General features: G+C 44.2%; 2 protein-coding genes across 13 annotated transcripts in view; both read right to left on the minus strand.

Moving 5' to 3' along the window:
- WIZ (WIZ zinc finger) overlaps positions 1–10,345 on the minus strand; it is a 125,037-nt gene extending 114,692 nt beyond the window's left edge. For 5 of the 11 annotated variants that reach the window (XM_053294189.1, XM_053294195.1, XM_053294191.1 and 2 more), the window contains exon 1: positions 8,083–8,290. The gene's annotated coding sequence lies outside the window, so the exon portion shown is untranslated. Of the gene's footprint in view, positions 1–7,921; positions 8,044–8,082; positions 8,293–8,450; positions 9,215–10,028 lie in introns of those variants that run through there. The other 6 variants (XM_053294187.1, XM_053294185.1, XM_053294188.1 and 3 more) reach the window with 6 other exon arrangements.
- Positions 10,346–12,926: 2,581 nt separating this feature from the next.
- ELAC2 (elaC ribonuclease Z 2) overlaps positions 12,927–20,293 on the minus strand; it is a 29,637-nt gene continuing 22,270 nt past the window's right edge. The window contains exons 20-24 of one of the 2 annotated variants that reach the window (XM_053294197.1): positions 16,431–16,530; positions 16,235–16,355; positions 15,678–15,756; positions 14,414–14,558; positions 12,927–13,763 (exon numbers count right to left, since the gene is read on the minus strand). In XM_053294197.1, coding sequence (XP_053150172.1) covers positions 13,524–13,763; positions 14,414–14,558; positions 15,678–15,756; positions 16,235–16,355; positions 16,431–16,530 — 685 coding nt within the window. In that variant the 3' untranslated portion in view covers positions 12,927–13,523. Of the gene's footprint in view, positions 13,764–14,413; positions 15,290–15,677; positions 15,757–16,234; positions 16,356–16,430; positions 16,531–20,293 lie in introns of those variants that run through there. The other variant, XM_053294198.1, reaches the window with a different exon arrangement.

A 20,293-nucleotide genomic window follows, 5' to 3' on the forward strand; every position in this document is an offset into this window, starting at 1 on the left:
CTTACATGCTGTGGCATGAATCCCATTTTATAGTTAGAGTTCATAGAGATGCTTCACAATAAGAGCAGCAATAAAAATTATGTCTAAACAGTCACTTTGCTTGGAAGCATCACAAGGACCACAAGAAGTGGTGCAGTGCTTAACTGCACTGCACTTTCAGAGCTCCAGGGCTTTGGGTTAAAGAACCAACATGACATGCCATTAGGCTTCCTCTAACCAATATCCAAGAGAGTGCTGGCCATGGTGGACAGAAGCATTGTCAGGACTCCCTCTGCTGTGCACTTCTGCCAGAGGAAGGCACAGTAAATTGCTAAAGAAGGAAATTATTCCTGCAGCTATCGAGTAATTAATTTATCTCAAGTGGCGGTTGTTAAAAGAGCAGACTGAGCACAGAAATTGCTGCTCCATAGCACCCTACTACATGTGCAAGTCCAGAAATACACGACAGAAACCTCAGCGCTGGACATAGACGCTCTGTAAAATCATAAATAAAATGGAAGCCAGACAATGAACTGTATTAGTCCTAAAGAGGACTCCTTTCCACAAAGCAAAACCAGTTCACAAATTAAGGTTACTATAGTCCAGTTTGCCCTTCCTTGGAGAGCCCTCAAAGAATCTGTCAACTATCTCCAAAGTGCTAGAGTATATGGTGAGCAGAACCATTTCAATTAGACTCAAAGAGGAAGAAAAGGAATTCCTACTTCCAATGCTCAGATCAAAGTTATATACATAACACTTCCTGGTGAGCAAACATGTCATGTGTTCAGTTGAAAGGGACTTTGGGGTATGAAAGCTTTGTTACTGCAAAGTCTGACTCCCACAATTATCTACGAAAACAAACCTGATGGCGAATCTGACAGAAACAAATTATTTATAATAATATCAATGTACAGAGTAACACAAAGACAGAGTCCAACCCAAAGGAGGGGGGCTCTAAATTTTAAGGTCTAAATTTTAAGATGGAGAAGAAAGAGAGAGGCAAGGGTGAAAAATGGAGGGAACCAATAGGCAGGACACTTTCAGCAGAAAATATTTTCACTTTTGCAACTGATGCAAGATTAACCGAGACAGCTTATTAGTGGACCTGACCTTAGTTTCCCGAGCTTCTTCTCTTCTGAAGGGTCATAACTTTCACCATGGAATGTCCCCCCCCCCATGAGCATTCCCCTCCCTGGGCTCTCTCCCATGGGTGCAAAGATTAGGACCACATGCTCATAGAAACATTGCCCACATACTGTATTTACTATGCTGTTTTTTCTGAAGATGCTAAACACAACTATGCTGACATCCAATGGATACAGTGCTGATTTGGGCTTTCAGCACAGTCTTATGTTTGCCTCACAGAATAGCTGTAAGGGTGAGGAAGATAAAATATTGCAAAATATGCAACTTTATTATAATTAAGGAGTATGCATTCACTCTTCAGGCTCCAACCACAAATCTTCAAACACACAATCCACACTTAATGTCTACCTGAACATGCAAGCAGTCAAACAATTGTTCAACATAATAAAACAGATCCTTTCTTTTAAAGGAAGTTATTTCCTGGAGATCATTTCTAAATGCATTCATACCTTGCTCTCAACTATCAATTAACAGACCTCCATGCTGCAATCATTTCTTCAGTAACGTATGATGGAGAAATTAAGTAACCAATAACTACGCTAGCTGGCACACCAGGAATTCAACCTTCTATTCCCAGATATGAAATCTGCTTCTTGCCCGAGGCTAACAGCAATGGCCCCTGGGTGAGCAGTCAAATCACAAGTTACACTTTTGTCCCACAAAACTTCCCCTATTCCTATCCACCCATCTTGCTATCACATTATTTTTTCCTAAATTACTTTTCCCATAGCCACCCTTTTTCTAATAGAAATGGAGTGTATAACCAAAGCAGCTGTAATCCAGATGTACCCAGGTTTGAATAATGTAAAGTGTGATGTCAGGTCGGTTTCGACTCCTTGCGACCAGAGCTCTGTGGTTGTCTTTCGTAGAATACAGAAGGGGTTTACCACTGCCTCCTCCCACGCAGTCTGAGATGATGCCTTTCAGCATCTTCCTATATCGCTGCTGTCCAATATAGGTCTTTCCCATAGTTTTGGAAACATACCAGTAGGGATTCGAATCGGCAATCTCTGGCTTGATAATCAAGTACTGGCCCTTTAAATCTAATGAAGGCAATGGGCTGGGGGCATAACAAGCATCCACTATGGCACTGTGATCCATTTCTTTATTAGAAACAGCAATAGAAGTAAGAGAGAGGAGGAAGTGGGTACTATAGCAGCAAGAGGATTGGTTGCAGTAAAGTCAATTTCGATTCCTGGCACCCACAGAGCCCTGTGGTTTTCTTTGGTAGAATACAGGAAGGGTTTACCATTGCCTCAGTAGTGATAGACTATTTGGGAAGGCAGTTATGAGAAAAGTCCCTGGCAGACACAGGGGGAGATGGTGAGTGTCATTTAAGTTACTTTCATATCACGTAATTTTGGTGCAACACAGGGCTGCTGCCCCAAAAGTAACATATTCTCATTTTGATACCTCTCTTCTTTATAGCCGACAAAAGCCTTCAAGCATTCTTCTTCCACATGAGGTATACAGAACAGGAGATGGCAGTACTACAGATTAGACTTAGAACAAAATTTACAAAGAGGAGTGTCAAGACAGCTTGTTTCACCCAATTCCCAAATGCAACCGAATTGGAAAGTAAAAAGATAGATTTGCTTACTGTTTAGGAGAGCCGAATGAAGCCGGAACTCTTCCCACCCTGGCACAATAAGGAGGGCAGAGAGAGAAGGAATAGAATAGCGAGAAGCTCCAAAGAGATAAGAGAAGTTCCAGGAGAAAAACGTGCAAATTGCAGAGCTCTTCCTCTAACGTCCTGTCCCGAGCGAGACAGAACTGGAACTGGGACTAGGAGGCGGGACCGCCTACAATCAAGTCACATGGTCCAGTTCTGTCTCGGGCATGCGCAGTTCACTACCCTTACTGAGGCTCTCCTACTCAGGGGAAAATCAGTGTTGTTATTTTCTGATAATTGCCAGTTATTGATCAATACTGCCAGTTCACTCTTATTGTCATTGCTCCACCTGCCTCTCTGTAAGAGACATGGAAGCTTGGAGCAAAGAATTCTAGTAGTTACATCAACACTGTAGGTCACAGCTAGAGTTTTCAGCCTAAAGCTGCAACTGGCAAAAAGGCAAAGGAGTTCATGCTCAAGGCAAGTAGTTTGCATCTCTGGAGTCACTCTTCACAATAACTCTGTTCGCAGTAAGTATACAGGCACTAGCAGCAAACCTTTATTGTTTAATCCATTGGAGCAAGATGAAGAGTTTAAGCTCTTAGGATTAGGAACATCAATACATTCAACAGGCATAATCTAGTAATTGAATATTACATAGATATATGCTAATGTGTGAATTGGTTAATTGAACTAATCAGTTAATATTCATTTGAGACCAAACTGACAAACACATGTAATCTTTGTAATGGTCCACACATTTCAAGATACCAATAGTTTGTCCTCTGAATTCTGGTTTTTGTAACATCTCCTAAATTCCTACAAGGTATGCTCCAGCCCATGTTTAATAAAGTAATCCCTTGCTGTAGAAATGATAAAACAGTCTCATCTTCTGGCATGCAATGGCAGAAGATTTTATTTATTTATTTAAACACATTTCTATACTGCCCAAAACTTGCGTTTCTGGGCGGTTTACAATTAAAAACATTCAAACATTAACTACTATTATTTCATATATCGCTTTTCAACAAAAGTTTCCAAAGCGGTTTACATAGAATAAATAAATAAATAAATAAGATAAATAAAATTATGATAATTATTAACATTAAAATCAATTAAAACCAAACATTAAAAGTATTAAATCTAATTAAAAGCATGGGTAAATAATGTCTTCAGTGCCTTTTTAAAAGTTGCCAGAGATGGGGAGGCTCTTATTTCCACAGGGAGCGCAATCCAAAGCCCAGGGGCAGCAACGGAGAAGGCCTGTTGGAGAGTAGCCACCAGATGAACTGTCGGCAACCGCAAACAAACCTCTCCAGAAAATCGTAACTGGTGATGGGGCTCATGGTGAAGAAGACGTTCTTTTAAATACCCAAGGTCTAAGCTGTTTAGGGCTTTATAGGTAGTAACCAGGACCTTGGATTTTGCCCAGAAACTTATCGGCAGCCAGTGTAGCTATTTCAGCACAGGAGTGATATGGTCTCTTCTAGATGACCCAGAAACCAATGGGGCTGCTGCATTCTGGACTAACTGTAGTTTCTGGACTACTAACCCCTGCTAACTTGGCAAAGAGGCACCTTTTAACATGCTGATTCTCTTTATTGGGCAGGGGGAGAGTAATTGGCCCTTTCCACCCCCAGCACAGTACCTCCAGTGACTGTTGCTGGTGTCTGTCTTATGTTTCTTTTTAGACTATGAGCCCTTTGGGGACAGGGATCCATCTTATTTGTTTATTATTTCTCTGTGTAAACCACCCTGAGCCATTTTTGGAAGGGCAGTATAAAAATCAAATAAATCAAATAAATAATAAATAACAAAGGCAGCCCCACATAAAGCGAATTGCAGCAGTCCAGCCTGGATGTTATCAGCATATGTACCACCGTTCTGAGGTCCAGCAGACCAAAACCACCTCCTGAGTTCTGACCCCGCACAAAAAGGTAAAGTGTGCCATCGAGTTGGTGTCAACTGCTGGCGACCACAGAGCCCTGTGGTTGTCTTTGGTAGAATACAGGAGGGGTTGACCATTGCCATCTCCCATACAGTATGAGATGATACCTTTCACCATTTTCCTATATCACTGCTGTTTGATATAGGTTTTTCCCATAGTCTGGGAAACATTCCAGCCAGAGGCATATCTAGGGGAAATAGCGCCTAGGGCAAACACTGAAATTGCACCCCCTGTCCAAGCATCTGACACCCATCTTTCAGATAACTTTACCATAATATCAGCTGAAAAATACAAGTCAAGCTCGTTAATCTTTTAATATTTCAAAAACTATTTAGCAGTGGACTTAGCCAGACCAAAAAATGCTGGAAAAATACAAATTTCAGTATGTGGGGGCTCATGAAATACCCAAATACTATGTGGAGATGTACTTGGAAAACTAAATAGAAGTGCCTGTCTAATTCTCTACTATGCATTGTAGCATCACCATTACATAAGTTTTAAAAATCAATGGAGAATTTGACTTTTCCCAGATACTCTGGAAATAATTAAAGGATATGCAGAGTAAACTGTGTCACTGCTTGGAATATATTCTAGTCTTTCAGAAAGACAGTTAGGATGAGAGAAAGAGAGCAAGAAACTCCCAGTGGGCCTTAATATTAAAGGTTTCACACTGATTCAAAGACAAACTCACCATTAATAGCCATATTAGCAAGACATCACATTTAACTCACTTATCACAAGAAGCAAAGTAAAAGCAAATGAATACAATCCTAGCTCTTAAGCATCAGCTCAGTATTCAGAAGCCCTGATTCTCTGTACATAGTGCCAATCTGAATATGTGTACAGTGTCTTATATTATATTTTTATTATTATTATTTTTACCCATAGCCCCTTTGGGGGGCTTCCTAAAGGCTGGGGGGGGTTGCAAAGATTCCCCCTCACCCCGCTGGCCTCTAGGGCCTCGCAGGGACCATCTGAGCATGTGCAGTGGCTGTTTCTAAATTTTTTTTTTTAAAGGCCACTGAAAACAATATGGCCACCGCGCATGCTCAAATGGCCTCTGCAAAGCCTGGCATGACCTAGAGCCTCACAGAGGCCATTTGAGCATGCACGGTGGCCATTTTGTTTTTGGCAGCCATTTTTTTCAAAAAAATAATTTTACAAAATGGCGCCCCCCTCAAGTGGCACCCAGGGCACGTGCCCTGCCTGCCCTACCCCTAGATACGCCCCTGATTCCAGCGGGGATTCAAACTGGCAACCTCTAGCTTGCTAGTCAAATCATTTCCCCACTGCGCCACTAGGTGGCTGCACAATAAGTACCTCGATCTTATTTGGATTCAGCTTTAGTTTGTTATCCCTCATCCAGCCCCTTACCGCCTCCAGGCAGGCATTTAGGGAGGTTATGTCTTCTCGTGATGATACTGACATGGAGAAATAGATTTGAGTGTCATTCTGATAACACCCTGCACCAAATCTCCTGATGATCTCTCCCAGAGATTTCATGTAGATGTTACACAACATCAGAAACAATATGGAGCCCTGACGGACACCATACAAAAGTTCAGATTTTGAAGAACAACTGTCTCCAAGAGACACCATCTGGAATCTGCCTGCGAGGTAGGTGCGGAACCACTGCAAAGCAGTGCCTCTCACCCCCAATCCCATCAGAACAGGAGAAGGAACACTGAGTCTCTCAAATCAACAATACTCCCTCTCATTCTCAAAATGTTATGGTAATTTTGAAGTTATGTTGTCCCAGCCACCTAGCATACCTTTAACCTTCAGTGAACAAAGATTAAAATCTATCAAAGCATCTCAGTTCAGCAGCCCATTAGACATTTCCAATGGACTGTGCCACCTCAACAGTAGGTAACTTAAGTCTGCAAATCTGTGACAGATGCTCATGTAACTGAAATCCTTTCCCACAGGTTATATCCAACTCTCAAATGCCAAACTTAAACTAAGGCCACAAAGTTTCTGTCAGTAATTCAACAGTATAGCAGTTACAACACTGTGCTCAAAAACCCATATTCTACAACCTGATCCTAATCATGTTCACTCAGAAGTCCTATTAAGTGCAGCTTGGTTTCCTCTCAAATGAAGTAATTTGGGACTGCAGTCTTAGTCGTTATCCTAACTGACTCCTTTAGTAGCTGTCCCAGGAAGTCACTAGTAAACTACCTAAGTTAAAGCCAAAGAAGGACTAGTCTCAGTAAAAGTAAAGTTGCGCCGTCGAGTCAGTGTCAACTCCAGGCAACTATACAGCCCTGTGGTTGTCTTTGGTAGAATACAGGAGGGGGTTACCATTGCCATCTCCCGTGCAGTAGGAGATGATGCCTTTCAGCATCTTCCTATATCGCCGCTGCCCAATATAGGTGTTCCCCATAGTCCGGGAAACATACCAGTGGGGATTTGAACCAGCAGCCTCTTGCTCCCTAGGCAAGTTACTTCCCTGCTGCACCATTAGGTGGCTCCAGGCTCAGTAATGGTATCAAATGAATAATTAGTTTCAATTATAGGAAAGGAAAGGGAGAAAGTCTTGCATCAAAGAGAAGACACATCTATGGGCTGTGAGCCTGATTGTACAAGAGTTCCTATATCAAGTTAAGGCTCATCCATTCCTTACTCTAATAAGTTAATATATCATGACAACACTGAGCAGCCAAACTAAGAAGAAGGGTGGAAGGACACTGCATAGTTAAGCCCCGCAGTTCTCAACATCTGGGTCAAGCATGTAGCAGCAGGCATATTACATGCCCTATCACCCACCTAGTTGCTTTCTCTTTCTCTCCCCTCCCACCGAGAAGAGGCTTACCTATCCCTCTGATATAGAATCTCTAGAGCAATTAGTGCCCCAAGGCCCAGCCTAAGCACCTCTAGCTTCCTCCCCTCACTCACCTTTCCTTCATGAGCATCCCTCAGTCTTATTGCCCTATGCTATGGTCAGGTGTCCACCACTTCATGAGCACTTCTGACCTGCCTGCCACTTGCCCACCTCTTGATGGACACACTCCACCTAGCCCAGCACCTGTCCTACTTCATGTGTGCTCCTGGCCACCTCCTAGGCATCTGCAACACCTCTGATGGGTACCGTCCAAGCCTTCTTGAAATCTTCCTCCCTGCCATCTGCCCCATTCGGTTTCACCACCCAACCTCCCCACTCCCTTCACCTACCCCGCGTCAGGGGCACAAGAAGACAAACCCGCCACCCCGACCGTGGCCTACCTGTCACTTACCTCCCTGACGGCAGTGCTCATTTCACGGGCACCCTCCTTCCTCCCGCCTCCCTGTCACTTGTCCCCCTTCTAGGCACCGCCTCCTCGTCCCCTCCTGGCTCCATTCCCTCCGGTCAGGTCCCTGTTCCCGGCTGCACGCTGCCTCACTGGGGCGCACTCACCATCCTGGGCTCAGTGCCGCCGCCGCCGCCCCCTTTGGGTACTCAGAGCTGGGTCAGCTCGCTTGCACCCCCTGCTCCTCTTCGGCAGCCCTGCTGCACTCTCCGTTGCTGTCCCCCACCTGGCTCCGGCCTCTTCAGCAACAGCAACCGAGGCCGCCGCGTTGGGGACATGGCTCCTTTAAATCGCCCCCCCCCCCCGCTCCGTCCCACCAATTTCCCCTTCTTCTCCTCCCTACCCAGCCAGCCCAGCAGCCTGCGCTGATACGACCGCTTCCCTCCGCCTTTCCCGAAGTCGCGGCTACAAAGCGTCTCTTAGCAGCGCGACGACCACGCGGCGCCATTTTGGGAGAGGCAAGGAGAGCTCTTACCCGCTTGCTCGGGAATTACGTCATAGGCCAGAGTCAGGGCCTTAGGCACCATGTTGAAGGGGGCCTGTCTGTGTTTGTCTGAAATAGCGGACTAAGGAGAAAAGCAGCGAAACTAGTGCACCGGCAATGACTGCACACTCCATGTGGGAGCAACTTGCCTTCTCTCTTTCTCAACTCTCCCCGGAAAAGAAGACTGGGGCGGAGCTACGTTGTGTGCAAAAACGGATGGCAGTCAGGAAGGGAGGGAATTGGACAGGTGTATCAGCGCCTCTTCCTAAGAGCTACGCCCCAAGTGACTGGCTGACGCAGTCACCTTTGGAGGGAGAGAAGCCCGTAGTCTGAACTGTGACTATTTTCTAATGGTACGAGTCACCTTCTCAAGTCACGCGACACCAAGAAGCGCTAAGCTCAAGATGCCGAATACTTACTCCTTCTGGCTCCAGCGCGGGCTCACCACGCATGCCGGGAACAGAGAGCAGCACCCCCTGTTGGAGAGTCTTATTGCTACCCCTAAGAGTCACAAAATCGTTGGTGGGTGAGAGGGGCGCCAAAACCTTTCAAAAAGTTCTTCAAAATACCTTTTCCTTGGGTGAGATTCAGGTGGGTACCAAACATAGAAAAACTACCAGTCCACGAGAGGAAGCCGCTGACACTCACATAATCCACCCTGTGTGAATGGATGAATCGTAGACTGCTGCAACTACCCAGAGAAATTACGTTTCCCCAGCTCAGCCAAAATCGTATTCTAAAATCAACGCAGGCAACACATCTACCCCCACGCTGCAAATGCTAACAAGTGAGCCAGCGTGGTGTAGTGGTTAGAGCGCTGGACAAGGACCGTGGAGACCCGAGTTCGAATACCCAACCAGCCATGATACTTGCTGGGTGACTCTGGGCCAGTCACTTCTCTCTCAGACTAACCTACTTCGCAGGGATGTTGTGAGGAGAAACTTAAGTATGTACACCACTCTGGGCTCCTTGGAGAAAGAGCGGGATATAAAATGTAAAAATAAAATAAATTGGACCGATTATGAAAACGTATCTTTTTTGTTGAGAGCAACGAAACAAGTTTTTCGAGTTTTCTCCCCTGAAACCAAAGGGTGTTACCCCTCCCCCTGTGCTCTCCTCAATGATCCTGGGCATTATAATGTATACAACAGAGCTGTGTGGCCCCATCCCAGGCATGATTACTTGGAAGTAAGTCCCACAGAGTTCAGTGGGACTTACTCCTAAGTAAGTGGGCATAGGATTGTGATGCTGGCATTAAATACACACAGAAGACATTGTCCTGGAAGGTAGGGCATAGACAACAGGCTATGTATGGCTAGGTGACTACTCTGTTCCCAAGAGACTCATTCCCACATTATAATGGGAACTCAGGCCAAATAAACAAGTCTCGGTCATGCTGATTTCACCATCATCATTACAGCATGTTCTAAATATAGTTCCATTCTCCCTTTCTGTTTCTGGCCTGTACAATCCCAAGCACTTAATGTTAAGAAAAAAATATGGTTCATTAAAATACATTCATATGTAGGTATACCTCTCACAAGCTTCTTCCATCTGTTTTGACCTTACCATATGCAATGTCACCCAGCTCCACTCATAGCAAGCCGCTGATTTTCTTTGAGGGTAAAGAGAGACAGCAGTGACAGCCATCTTGAGTAAGGAAGGCTATCCTGCCAAGCCTCTACAGAGAAATTCAGCAATCTTGGCTTGGGTTGTCCTGAACAATTCTGAAGATACAGACAGCTCTGACAATTTGATATTTATCAGAGAATTTAACAGCACAGCTTTGATTTTATGTGATGTACTGCCAGCTATAAGATTTCAGTAGAATTCTACAAATACAGTTAACAATTGTTTTTCCTTGCAGGGGCATAACTATAATAGGGCAAGGGAAGACAGTTGCCTTGGGGCCCCCACAGAGGCAAGTCACATGACTGTCACTGACTGACTCCCCCAACTGTGCACCCGTCCGGGCTTCCTTCAGTTGTATTCATCCTCCGAAATTGATGTGAGTGTTAAGACCTGGAGCTACCAGAACAGCATGCCTTTCTCTAGTACCATTAAATGACTTGCATCGTCCACAATTTATTTATTTTATTTTATTTTATTTTATTTATTTATTTGATTTATATACCACCCCTCCAAAATGGCTCAGGGCGGTTTTACAAATTTACAAAACCTTTTAAAAATGATTTAGGATGATGTTCTATTGTGGCACATAGGAGATAGATATAGATATAGACTCTGCTTGTACTCTGCTTTTTGTTACCACTATTCAGCCTGATTTAAGATTTCTTTACTTCATAAACTGAGCTTCAGTGGGGGGGAGGGGCGCATTTTAAAATCTTGTCTCTGGGCCCACTCCAACCTTGCTACTCCCCTGGTTGGACTCCTTTAAAAGAGGGAAGGAGATGGGAAACTTCAGTTTGCAAGAAGAGCTTAAAGAAGCCTTCACCAAGTGGCCATTTTATTCAGCACCTCTTACAGAGTTTCGTCTCCATTCAGAGTGCAATTTCTACCTGACCATATTTACTAACAAGCAGCTAAATGGTATGGGATATTCTCTTTAGTTAATGATATAGGCTAAAGCGGCTTTCTTGAATTTCTCTTTGCTGCAGTTCACTTTAACAGGCCAAGGATCACCTCTCACAACACAGTGCATGCAGCTATTTATCTATAAATAATATTGGCCAGTGTCTATCTATATAATTAATTCTGCAAGATGAGCCATGCGTAGGGACATGGCAGAAAGGAGGCGATTGGCTGATAGAGGGGGAGAGAGTTCCAGAGGGGGAGAGAGTTCCGTGGGCGTCTGGAAAGCAGTCCGACAGTTGGCGGGGGCACCGTGAAGCGGCAGGGAGCAGAGAGCTTGGAGGCTGGCAGGCGAGTGGGCGAACAGGCCCTGGCAGCAGCAGAGGGAAGCAAGGACTGCGAGACGGGGGGGGGGGGAGAGCGAGCGAGTGGTGGTGGTGGAGAGAGCGAGCAAGAGAGTGGTGGGGAGAGCAGGAGTGAGTGGTTGCTGAGGGGACGAGAGCAAACTGGCCCAGAAAGGGGAGCGGCGGCAGCGAGTGAGACGGAGGCAGGAGGAGAAGCGAGAGATGGAGGGAGACCTGAGGGAGAGCAAACTGGCCTCAAAGGTTGCGGGGGGGGCAGCGAGTGAGACAGAGGCAGGGGGAGAAGCAAGCGAGAGGTGGAGGGAGACCTGAAGGAAAGCAAACTGGCCCAGAAAGTTGTGGGGCAGGTGGCAAGGAGGTGGTGACAGTGGTTAGTGAGATGGGGGAAGGGGGAGAAGCAAACGAGAGGTGGAGGGAGACCCGAGGGAGAGCAAACTGGCCCAGAAGTTTGCTGGGCGGGTGGCGAGGGGGCTGTGGTGGTGGGAGGAAGGAAAGTGCTGCTGGACTGGTGGGTGAAGAAGGAAAGGTGAGAGCAGGCAGGCGGCAGAGCTGCGCCACAGGGGAAGGAAAGCGCTCCAGGCAGGCAAAGGTGAGAGGAGGGGAAGGAAAGCGCGGTGACAAACTAGCGGTGCAGATACTATACTATGCGCTGGGTCTGCTAGTAAGTCATAATTCAGCCCCACTTAAATTATTCATGATTAACATCTCATTGAATTAAATGGTGCATAGTAACAGAGAATGGCATCCACATCACAAGTAATAATTATTTCACTCTATCCAATAAGATCAAACCTCACTTGGAATACTGTGTTTGATTCTGGGCCCATTTTATGAAGAACTGGAATGGCTTCAGAAAAGCACAACAAGGATGTTGACGTTTGAAAACTAAATCCTGTGAGGAATGGTTAAAGGAGCTGGGTATGTTTAGGTGTAGAGAAGAGAATATCCTGGGGAAACACAATCTTTATCTTCAAATATGTGAAGGACTATCACATAGCAGGCACAGACCTGTTCTCTGTTGCTCTTAAGGGCAGGACTAGAACCAATGGATTGGAATTGCAAAGAAGCAGGTTTAGGCTAGATGTTATGAAGAATTTAACTGTAAAAGCTATTGGACAATGGAACACGCCCTCTGATGCAGTAATAGACTCTCCTTCACTGAAGGTTTTCAAGCAGAGGCTAGACAGTCATCTGTCAGAGATGCAACTGTAACCTTTCCCTTAACTAGCACCAATGGTAAGGATGGCTTGCTCCTCATTAGAATGCCATTCAACCACGAGACCTTGGGTTACAAGGGTTTTTACAGAGATGCTGTCCTGGCTAAATACTTACATAAGCCATACATCTGGAAAAAAACCAGACATTTCTGATTCTTTCATCTGTAGTTTCCCTTATTCTAGCTAAGGGGGAAGAGAATGATGTGATGGCAGCATATATTTACCTTGTGCTGAATTAGCAAGGCAGAAATGTAAATTAGCATAGTCCCAGTCCCAGTCCCACTACCAAGACCCTATTTCAATCCTACAGTGACTTTCAAATTCACTGATTATGGAACTGGGACAAGATACAGAAGTCAGTCAATAAGTTTTATTTACCAGTTCCCTGAATTAAAAAAAAAATACAAGGAGTATCTACAGCATTATACTGCAAATATCAAAATATCAAGGAGCACTGCAATATGAATGCTAGATGTTCCACATTCACACTGGGAGGCATCCAGTTACGACAATACATCCTCTGAACTGCTTGCCCCCTAAAAACTGCTATTTAGTGAATAGCAAGCACCATCATTTACTGTGAAGATGCTATCTTTACTTCAAGTGGCCCAATTTCTCCTTGTCTAAATCATATTTTTTGTTCATTTGTTTCAGATTTTTAAACAAGGAAAAGCCAGTTTGTTTTCAGCAAACAGGCAAATGAGCAGTCAGCACAGAACACATTTCTGGGCACTGCAGCAAAAGTTAGTATTTTGCTAGCTATGCAGTTAATAATCCAGCAGGAATTGCACCTGTGGAAAGAGCTCAGGTAATTTACATGGGGTTCATGAGCTGGCAGAACTCAAGTGTGCCGATGCCACCTCCTAGAATCTTCAATTCTGTGCAGATCAAGTCATACATAGGTCACTCTCTTCCTTGCAGAAAGGCACCAAGGCAGCTATTTGCTGCTTTTCTCAGGTGGCAGTTTTGAATTTTTTGTTTGGTGTGCCATGAAGATCTTCTGTGTGTTTCAGTTTCAGTTTGGCTGGTGCCTTCTCACCAACAGTCCGGGCCTCAGAGACTCTAATTGCTTCTTTCAGAAGACGTAGCTCTCGTTTCTCCCTCCGCTCTTCCATCTCCTCAATTTCATCTGCAAACAAGGCTTTGAGGGGCAAGATCAACTTGGGAATAACAGGAAAATCACCAAAGCGCACCTGGTGACAAAAACCAATATTACAGTAGCAATAATTGTGGAATCTTCATCCACCCACAGATTGTAAACTCATGCAAGAGGGAAAAATGCATGAATTGCATCTGCTATGTCATCTGGGTGCTGGGAAGACACTGAGCTTTTTCCAGCCTTTATCTCCCCTTCTCTTACTGCCACTTCTGCAGCATCCAATTCCACCCCACCCCGCCATGCCTCACAAGTTGCCCAAAGCCTTGTTCAGAAAGCTTTGACATAAGTCTTTCCCCCAGTGTTCAATACATAGTAGGAACATAGGAATATAGGAAGCTGCCATATACCGAGTCAGATCATTGGTCTATCTAGCTCAGTATTGCCTTCACAGACTGGCAGCAGCTTCTCCAAGGTTGCAGGCAGGAATTTCTCTCAGCCCTATCTTGGAGATGCCAGGGAGGGAACCTGGAACCTTTTGCTCTTCCCAGAGCGGCTTCATCCCCTGAGGGGAATATCTTACAGTGCTCACTCATCAAGTCTCCCATTCATATGCAACCAGGGCAGACCCTGCTTAGCTAAGGGGACAAGTCATGCTTGCTACCACAAGACCAGCTCTTCTCTCCAAGTAGGAGTGACTGAACACATGAAAATGTGGAGTTCTCTTAAGCTCAGTTGTTAACTCACCAGCATGTGATCAAATGCAATTCCAACCTTCTCACTGAAATCTTCACTGAAGAGAGGGATTTTAGCATAGCGCTGGCTGAAATGATTGAGCATGATGAATTCTGCATTCATCTTCATCCCAACTCCAATTGCCTGGGAAGTAGTGCTGCCAAAAATAATTGCAACAGTAAAATGCAGGACTTGCACTACCTGGATAGAAAAAGGTCGTTCACATTATAGCAGATACCCTGCATAGAAGAATATGCTTGAAGACCGTGGAAAAGCATATTGTAGCAGGAGCAAAGCTGTCATTTGAGAGACAAAGAGCTTCCTATGGAATTAAAGGATTTCAACGGCTATTTTGAGGTCACTGAGATCCCAGTGCTCCTCGGTCAGGTAGCCTGGGTTTTTTACCTGGGCTAAAAGTGAGTTAAGAAGGCATGTGTGTGCCCTCCTCCCTCACTGCCTGGTTGTGTGGGCAGCCAGGCTGCTGGCAGCCACTGAAACAGAGGAGGAGCAGCCTGGCCTCTAGCATTTCTACAATGCAGTGCATTCTGGGATTCCTGGAGGTGGGCCTCGTTTCCCCAGCCTCCAGATTACCACGCTGATCATCTCAGCGGCAATCGTGGGCGAGCAAGCGGTATGGCTGGAGGATCACCACAGTTGTGTGGGGGAAGGTAGGAGTGATCCTGCCTTCCGCTCTGGCCCTCCCCAGCCCCAGGTTTTATGGTCATATGAACGACCTTATAACAGTAGGTGAGCAGAAATGCCTTTGTCAACATGTAAGCAAAGTGTTTGGTCTCAGGCGAGCAGAGCTTCTACACCAACTCCATCACAGATCCAGTCTGTTATGTTCTGGAAAAATCCTCCCATATTTAGCCTCTATTTCTGGGCATCCTGTAAAGATATCAAAGCTAATACCACTGAACATTAAAATGGCTGCAACATTAGAATGGCTGCAAGTTCTTTTTCATGGTAGAAAGACATTTCATAGCATATTATCCGAAGGTTAGTCTTGGGAGGTTTTTGTTTTAAGGGATAATATAACCCTGTGGCACTAAAAAAAAGGTCACAGAATTTGAGAGGCTGAGGCCTACTCAGAAGCATGGGCTACAAAAGCCAAGTGGTGCCTGCACAAATCATATGCATTGTGGACAAACACAAAGTCTCTCTAGATATTTTTACAATTTGTTGTATTCCAGAGTCATGCCTTTTGACTTCCTTCATGATATTCTTTGCTTTACATGAAAATGGTAGCACTGCCACCTTCTAGATATCCTTTTACCTGTGTGTCTTCTCTATAGCTTCTTCCTCCAAGCCATCTTCCAGTGTAGCTTCATGAATCAACAGAGAAGCATTCTTTCCTGTGCAAGACAGCAGTTTCACCACATTTTAGATGTTAGCCAGTAAAGCGGCCCCATCTATAGCCAACCTCATTGGAGTTGAAACATATCCTAAGTCTAGAGATCAATCCTTTTTTCATGATAGTCAATATTGTGGGAGATATACTGATGATGTTTACATTTTAGAACAAGGGGGAAGAATAAGGAGTCTATCAAGCACGTGCTTATCACTGAACAAAACGACAGCACTTGGCTTTTCACACAGTAAACAATTGATATAATCCAAAAGTGAGATTAAAAAAAGAGAATCTTAGCTTGCTTTACATCACACACAGATTACATATTAGTTAGCTGCATTACGATTTGTGCTCTCTTGAAAGACAATCCAAACCACCAGCTTTCTCATGGATATGCTACTCTTGTCTCTTACAAATTAATTCTATGTTCATTTTCTCCCCAGCAACCCTTGTATACAAGAAAAGAAAAGAAAAAACCTTACCCATTTCAACTAAAGTTTCACAGGGCATAGTGTCACCAGAATAGACTATTTTCCACCCAGATTTGTGAACCAGTGAACAACCAAAGGCATTTTTACAGTGCCGAACCTCACAAGTCTGAAACTGAATAAGATCACAGCATGTTAGTCACTGGTGGTTTCACTTCACATACTCCTCAGTCTACTTGACCCCTCTTACCTTTGCAAAGTCATAAGTGTCCATAAGTAAACAAATGAATGCCTTTGCTTTAGGTTTGAAGACATCACATCCTTCTATTAGGAAACGAGCAGGAATCATACTGCAAGGAAGCAAAGAGATCATGATTACATCAAAATTATCAAACAAGTTTTCATTTTTGCCAGAGTTGGTCAGTAGGATAAGAGTAGCATTACTTCCTACTGCAGTCATCAAGGGGTAGTAGCTAACTTCTTGAGTAAGCAGAGTTGCATCACAGCTTCCTACTAACCATTTACATCTCAGCACCTGTTTCAGCTTGCTTTTCAAACCTGGCAAAGTATTCTGCTCCCACAAAACATTGACCTTATAACTGGATCCATAATTCTCCCTACTTAGCTGGATGCTCCATCACTTCTGCAAAGGAGAAACTAGGCTTCTAGTCACACTATGAATGCAATATACTTCACTGCTTACATTGCTGGGCATTTTATTATATTTACTGTAACTTTAAAATTCAGGCAAATTATCAAAGTGGGTAAAATATGCACTCTGCCATCCAGCACATCTCTGAAAGAGGCTAACTATGCTAGAATGTTTGGGATGGGAAAAGTAGTGGTGACTGGAATATCACCTAATGGTGTCTTATTTCCTGGGATAATCTTAGAGGTATCCAAAACCTCTAACCAAGTGGAATCAAACAGAGGTGCCTCCATCTATTAATGTAGCAGCCAAGCTACAATTAAAGAGTTAGAATTTGTGATAAAAGTATATTTCACATATACAAAGGGTACCTATAAAGCTCAAATTAAGATAGGGAGACATTTCTAACATTATCAAACTGGCAGTGGATTGTGCAACTAATTTGAGAGGATAATTGTAAATAATGTGATCTCTCTGGTTCCAAGAATCCTATTTGTGTTTTCTTAATGTCAGTGTAAAGGGCACCAATCAGGCAATAATTTGTCTGCAACCACTTACTTTGGAACATTTAGCATTACTGTAAAAGAATTTAATTGAATTCTTGGAGGTGATCTTTACGTTTTTAGCAGATAATCCTTTCAGAAACTATAACCCACAGAATTGGCTTTGAAGTGGCTTCTGAGTTTTTGCAAGAGATAATGTTGAAGTAATGGAAGGAAAGTCCAGAAAAATGTTTCAATATCAATTGCTTTGGTCTGATGGTATGAATTAGACGCTCTAGAACTACACCCATTTGTTTGAATTGTAGAAATGAGCAAGCTCACTCAGCTTGAAGATATGTTCAACTGCTGAGTCTTCCCATGTCTTAAGGAAACAAGAAGCTGCCTTATACCAAGTCAGACCATAAGCCCATCTAGCTCAATATTGTCCGACTGGCTAGCAGTGACTCTGGAGTTTTAGTCACAACTTTCTCCGGTGCCTACCTGGAGATGCTGGGGATCAAACCTGGTACTTTCTACTTACTAAGCAGACCCTCTGCCACTGAATTATGATCCCCATCCTCTTGTATGCGAGTCACAAGCTCAGCTATGATGCATTCAGCTGTTTCCTGCACAGTGAAACACTTTACACAGTTGTGCCTTGAAGGCAACCATATCTCCATAACAGGGTTTTGCAAGAAGCTGGCTGTTTTCCAAAAGTGCTGCAACCAATCAGATATGCTAATCTATGCTGAACAACCTATTTGTTTCCCCAAGGAGGAATGTGCTCTGGAGTTAACCGATACTGTCCTATAAATGGGCCCACACTGTTGGACAGAATTCTAATCAGAGTGCCAAGAGAACTTTCATAAGGAGCATAGGAAGCTGCCACATACTGAGTCAGACCATTGGTCTATCTAGCTCAGTACTGTCTACACAGACTGGCAGCGGCTTCTCCAAGGTTGCAGGCAGGAATCTCTCCTAGTCCTATCTTGGAGATACCAGGGAGGGAACTTGGAACCTTCTGCATACAAGCATGCAGATGCTTTTCCCAGAGTAGTCTTGCAGTGTTCACATTTAGTATCCCATTCAAATGCAAACCAGGGTGGACCCAGGTTAGTAAAGGGGACAATTCATGCTTGCTACCGCAAGACCAGTTCTCCTCCCATCCTTTGCTCTTAACTAGACTGCTACAAAATGTTTATGCATCTTTCAGATTTGAAGATAATGTAAAATTAGGTACTTCAGCCCAATCTTAGCTACTGACTAAATATGCTATCTGGTTAAGAGAGCTTAACATGGATACTGAGTAAGATTCCTCAGAGAGAGAAGAGACTCTAGAACATTTTGTGGCAATGAGACCTAGCATAGCGCATAAGGAGAATCTGCTTTGGAAAGGGCCATTTATTTTAGCGTTGATATATTGTCTAAAGTATTCAGGGCCGCCCTGGGCCGCACAGTCTGTTATGTAGTAAGTAAAGGGTTGTATGAGGCTCGGCTGGTTTAATAGAAAAGGCTGTAGCCTGGATCCAAATGATAGAGCTCAAGAGTATCAAGAATAACCCACTCTGAACTCCAGGACAGGCAGTTTTAACCCATGAGGGTGAATCAGAACAGATATCTTGTTATTGGCCAAGAATTCTCAACATTTCACAGAGGGAGTATAAAGAGAGAGGAATGGAACAGGACCCAAGGGGTAATTGTCAGTTCCAGAGACAAGGGTAGTTGTTAGATACAGAAGCAGCAGAGATAAGCAACTATAAGGTCAAACACATGACTGGGTAAATTCACCTTCTCCTTCCCCCCGATGAGCGATTTCTTATTTGGGGAGTGCTCCCAGATGAGCAGTGCTGCGTTGCACAGCTCCAGAGGCCAGGATAACACCTCCCAGCCTCCAGGAATCCCACAATATGCCAACATAACACTTGTGGTAAATTGGGAGATTCCCCCAAGAGACAGGCACTTCAGGAAGGGACAGAAGGAAAGAGGACAGACTGCAGAAAGCTAAAGAAGGCTGAGAGAGAGAGCTTCTCTCAAAACTCTTTGAAGAGTCTTCAGGGCCAGAGCAACTCCTTTAAACAGAGACTGCATTTCCCAATGCTGGAAGATCTAGCAGTGAGAGCCACATCATCTGCTTGAAGCAACCAGCGAGCTGAAGAAAAAGTAAAAGAGATTAGAATGCATCAGAAGCTTGGCCATTAGCATTAAATGGCCAATGAAGGAGGCAACTAGAATGCACGCTTTAGTTGGACAAGCAGTTAGGCAGATGCTAGGCAAGGGCTGGAATCCCATTGGAGTTGAACATTCTGAGATTGTTACTCTGCCTGAAGGGAAAAGCTGGCTTTCAATGATCCTGCAAGCAATGAATGACATTGAGAGAGGCAGCTAGGATAGCATTTGGCCTTAAGCTGCAACAGGGAATTGAACTTAGGGCTGGGCTAAGTACAATCCTTTCCTATTCAATAACTATTACCTAAACAACCTCCTTTTGTAATTTCTCTTGAATAAGTTTATTATTTTGTTGAAAGTTTACCCCAGGTATTCCTTGCACTTTCATTCATGTCCAAATTAACTTAATCACCTCCAATAGCAAGGACATCTAATCATGAAATATGCTAATTAAGGAATTATCCTATTTGGGGTAGGGTAATTCATTAATTAACCATCTAATGGTGCAGCGGGGAAGTAACTTGCCTGGGGAGCAAGAGGTTGCTGGTTTGAATCCCGCTGGTATGTTTCCCAGACTATGGGAAACACCTATATCAGGCAGCAGCAATATAGGAAGATGCTGAAAGGCATCATCTCATACTGCGCAGGAGATGGCAATGGTCAGCCCCTCCTGTATTCTACCAAAGAAAACCACAAGGCTATGTAGTCGCCAGATGTCAACACCGACTCAACAGCACAACTTTAATTCATTAATTATCCTACCCCCAAAACACCCACTGATAGCAGTGGGAGCATCTACAGTAAGCAAATTTCTTA

The sequence above is a fragment of the Hemicordylus capensis genome, chromosome 2, assembly GCF_027244095.1.
Source record: "Hemicordylus capensis ecotype Gifberg chromosome 2, rHemCap1.1.pri, whole genome shotgun sequence".
Classification (NCBI taxonomy): Eukaryota; Metazoa; Chordata; class Lepidosauria; order Squamata; family Cordylidae; genus Hemicordylus; species Hemicordylus capensis.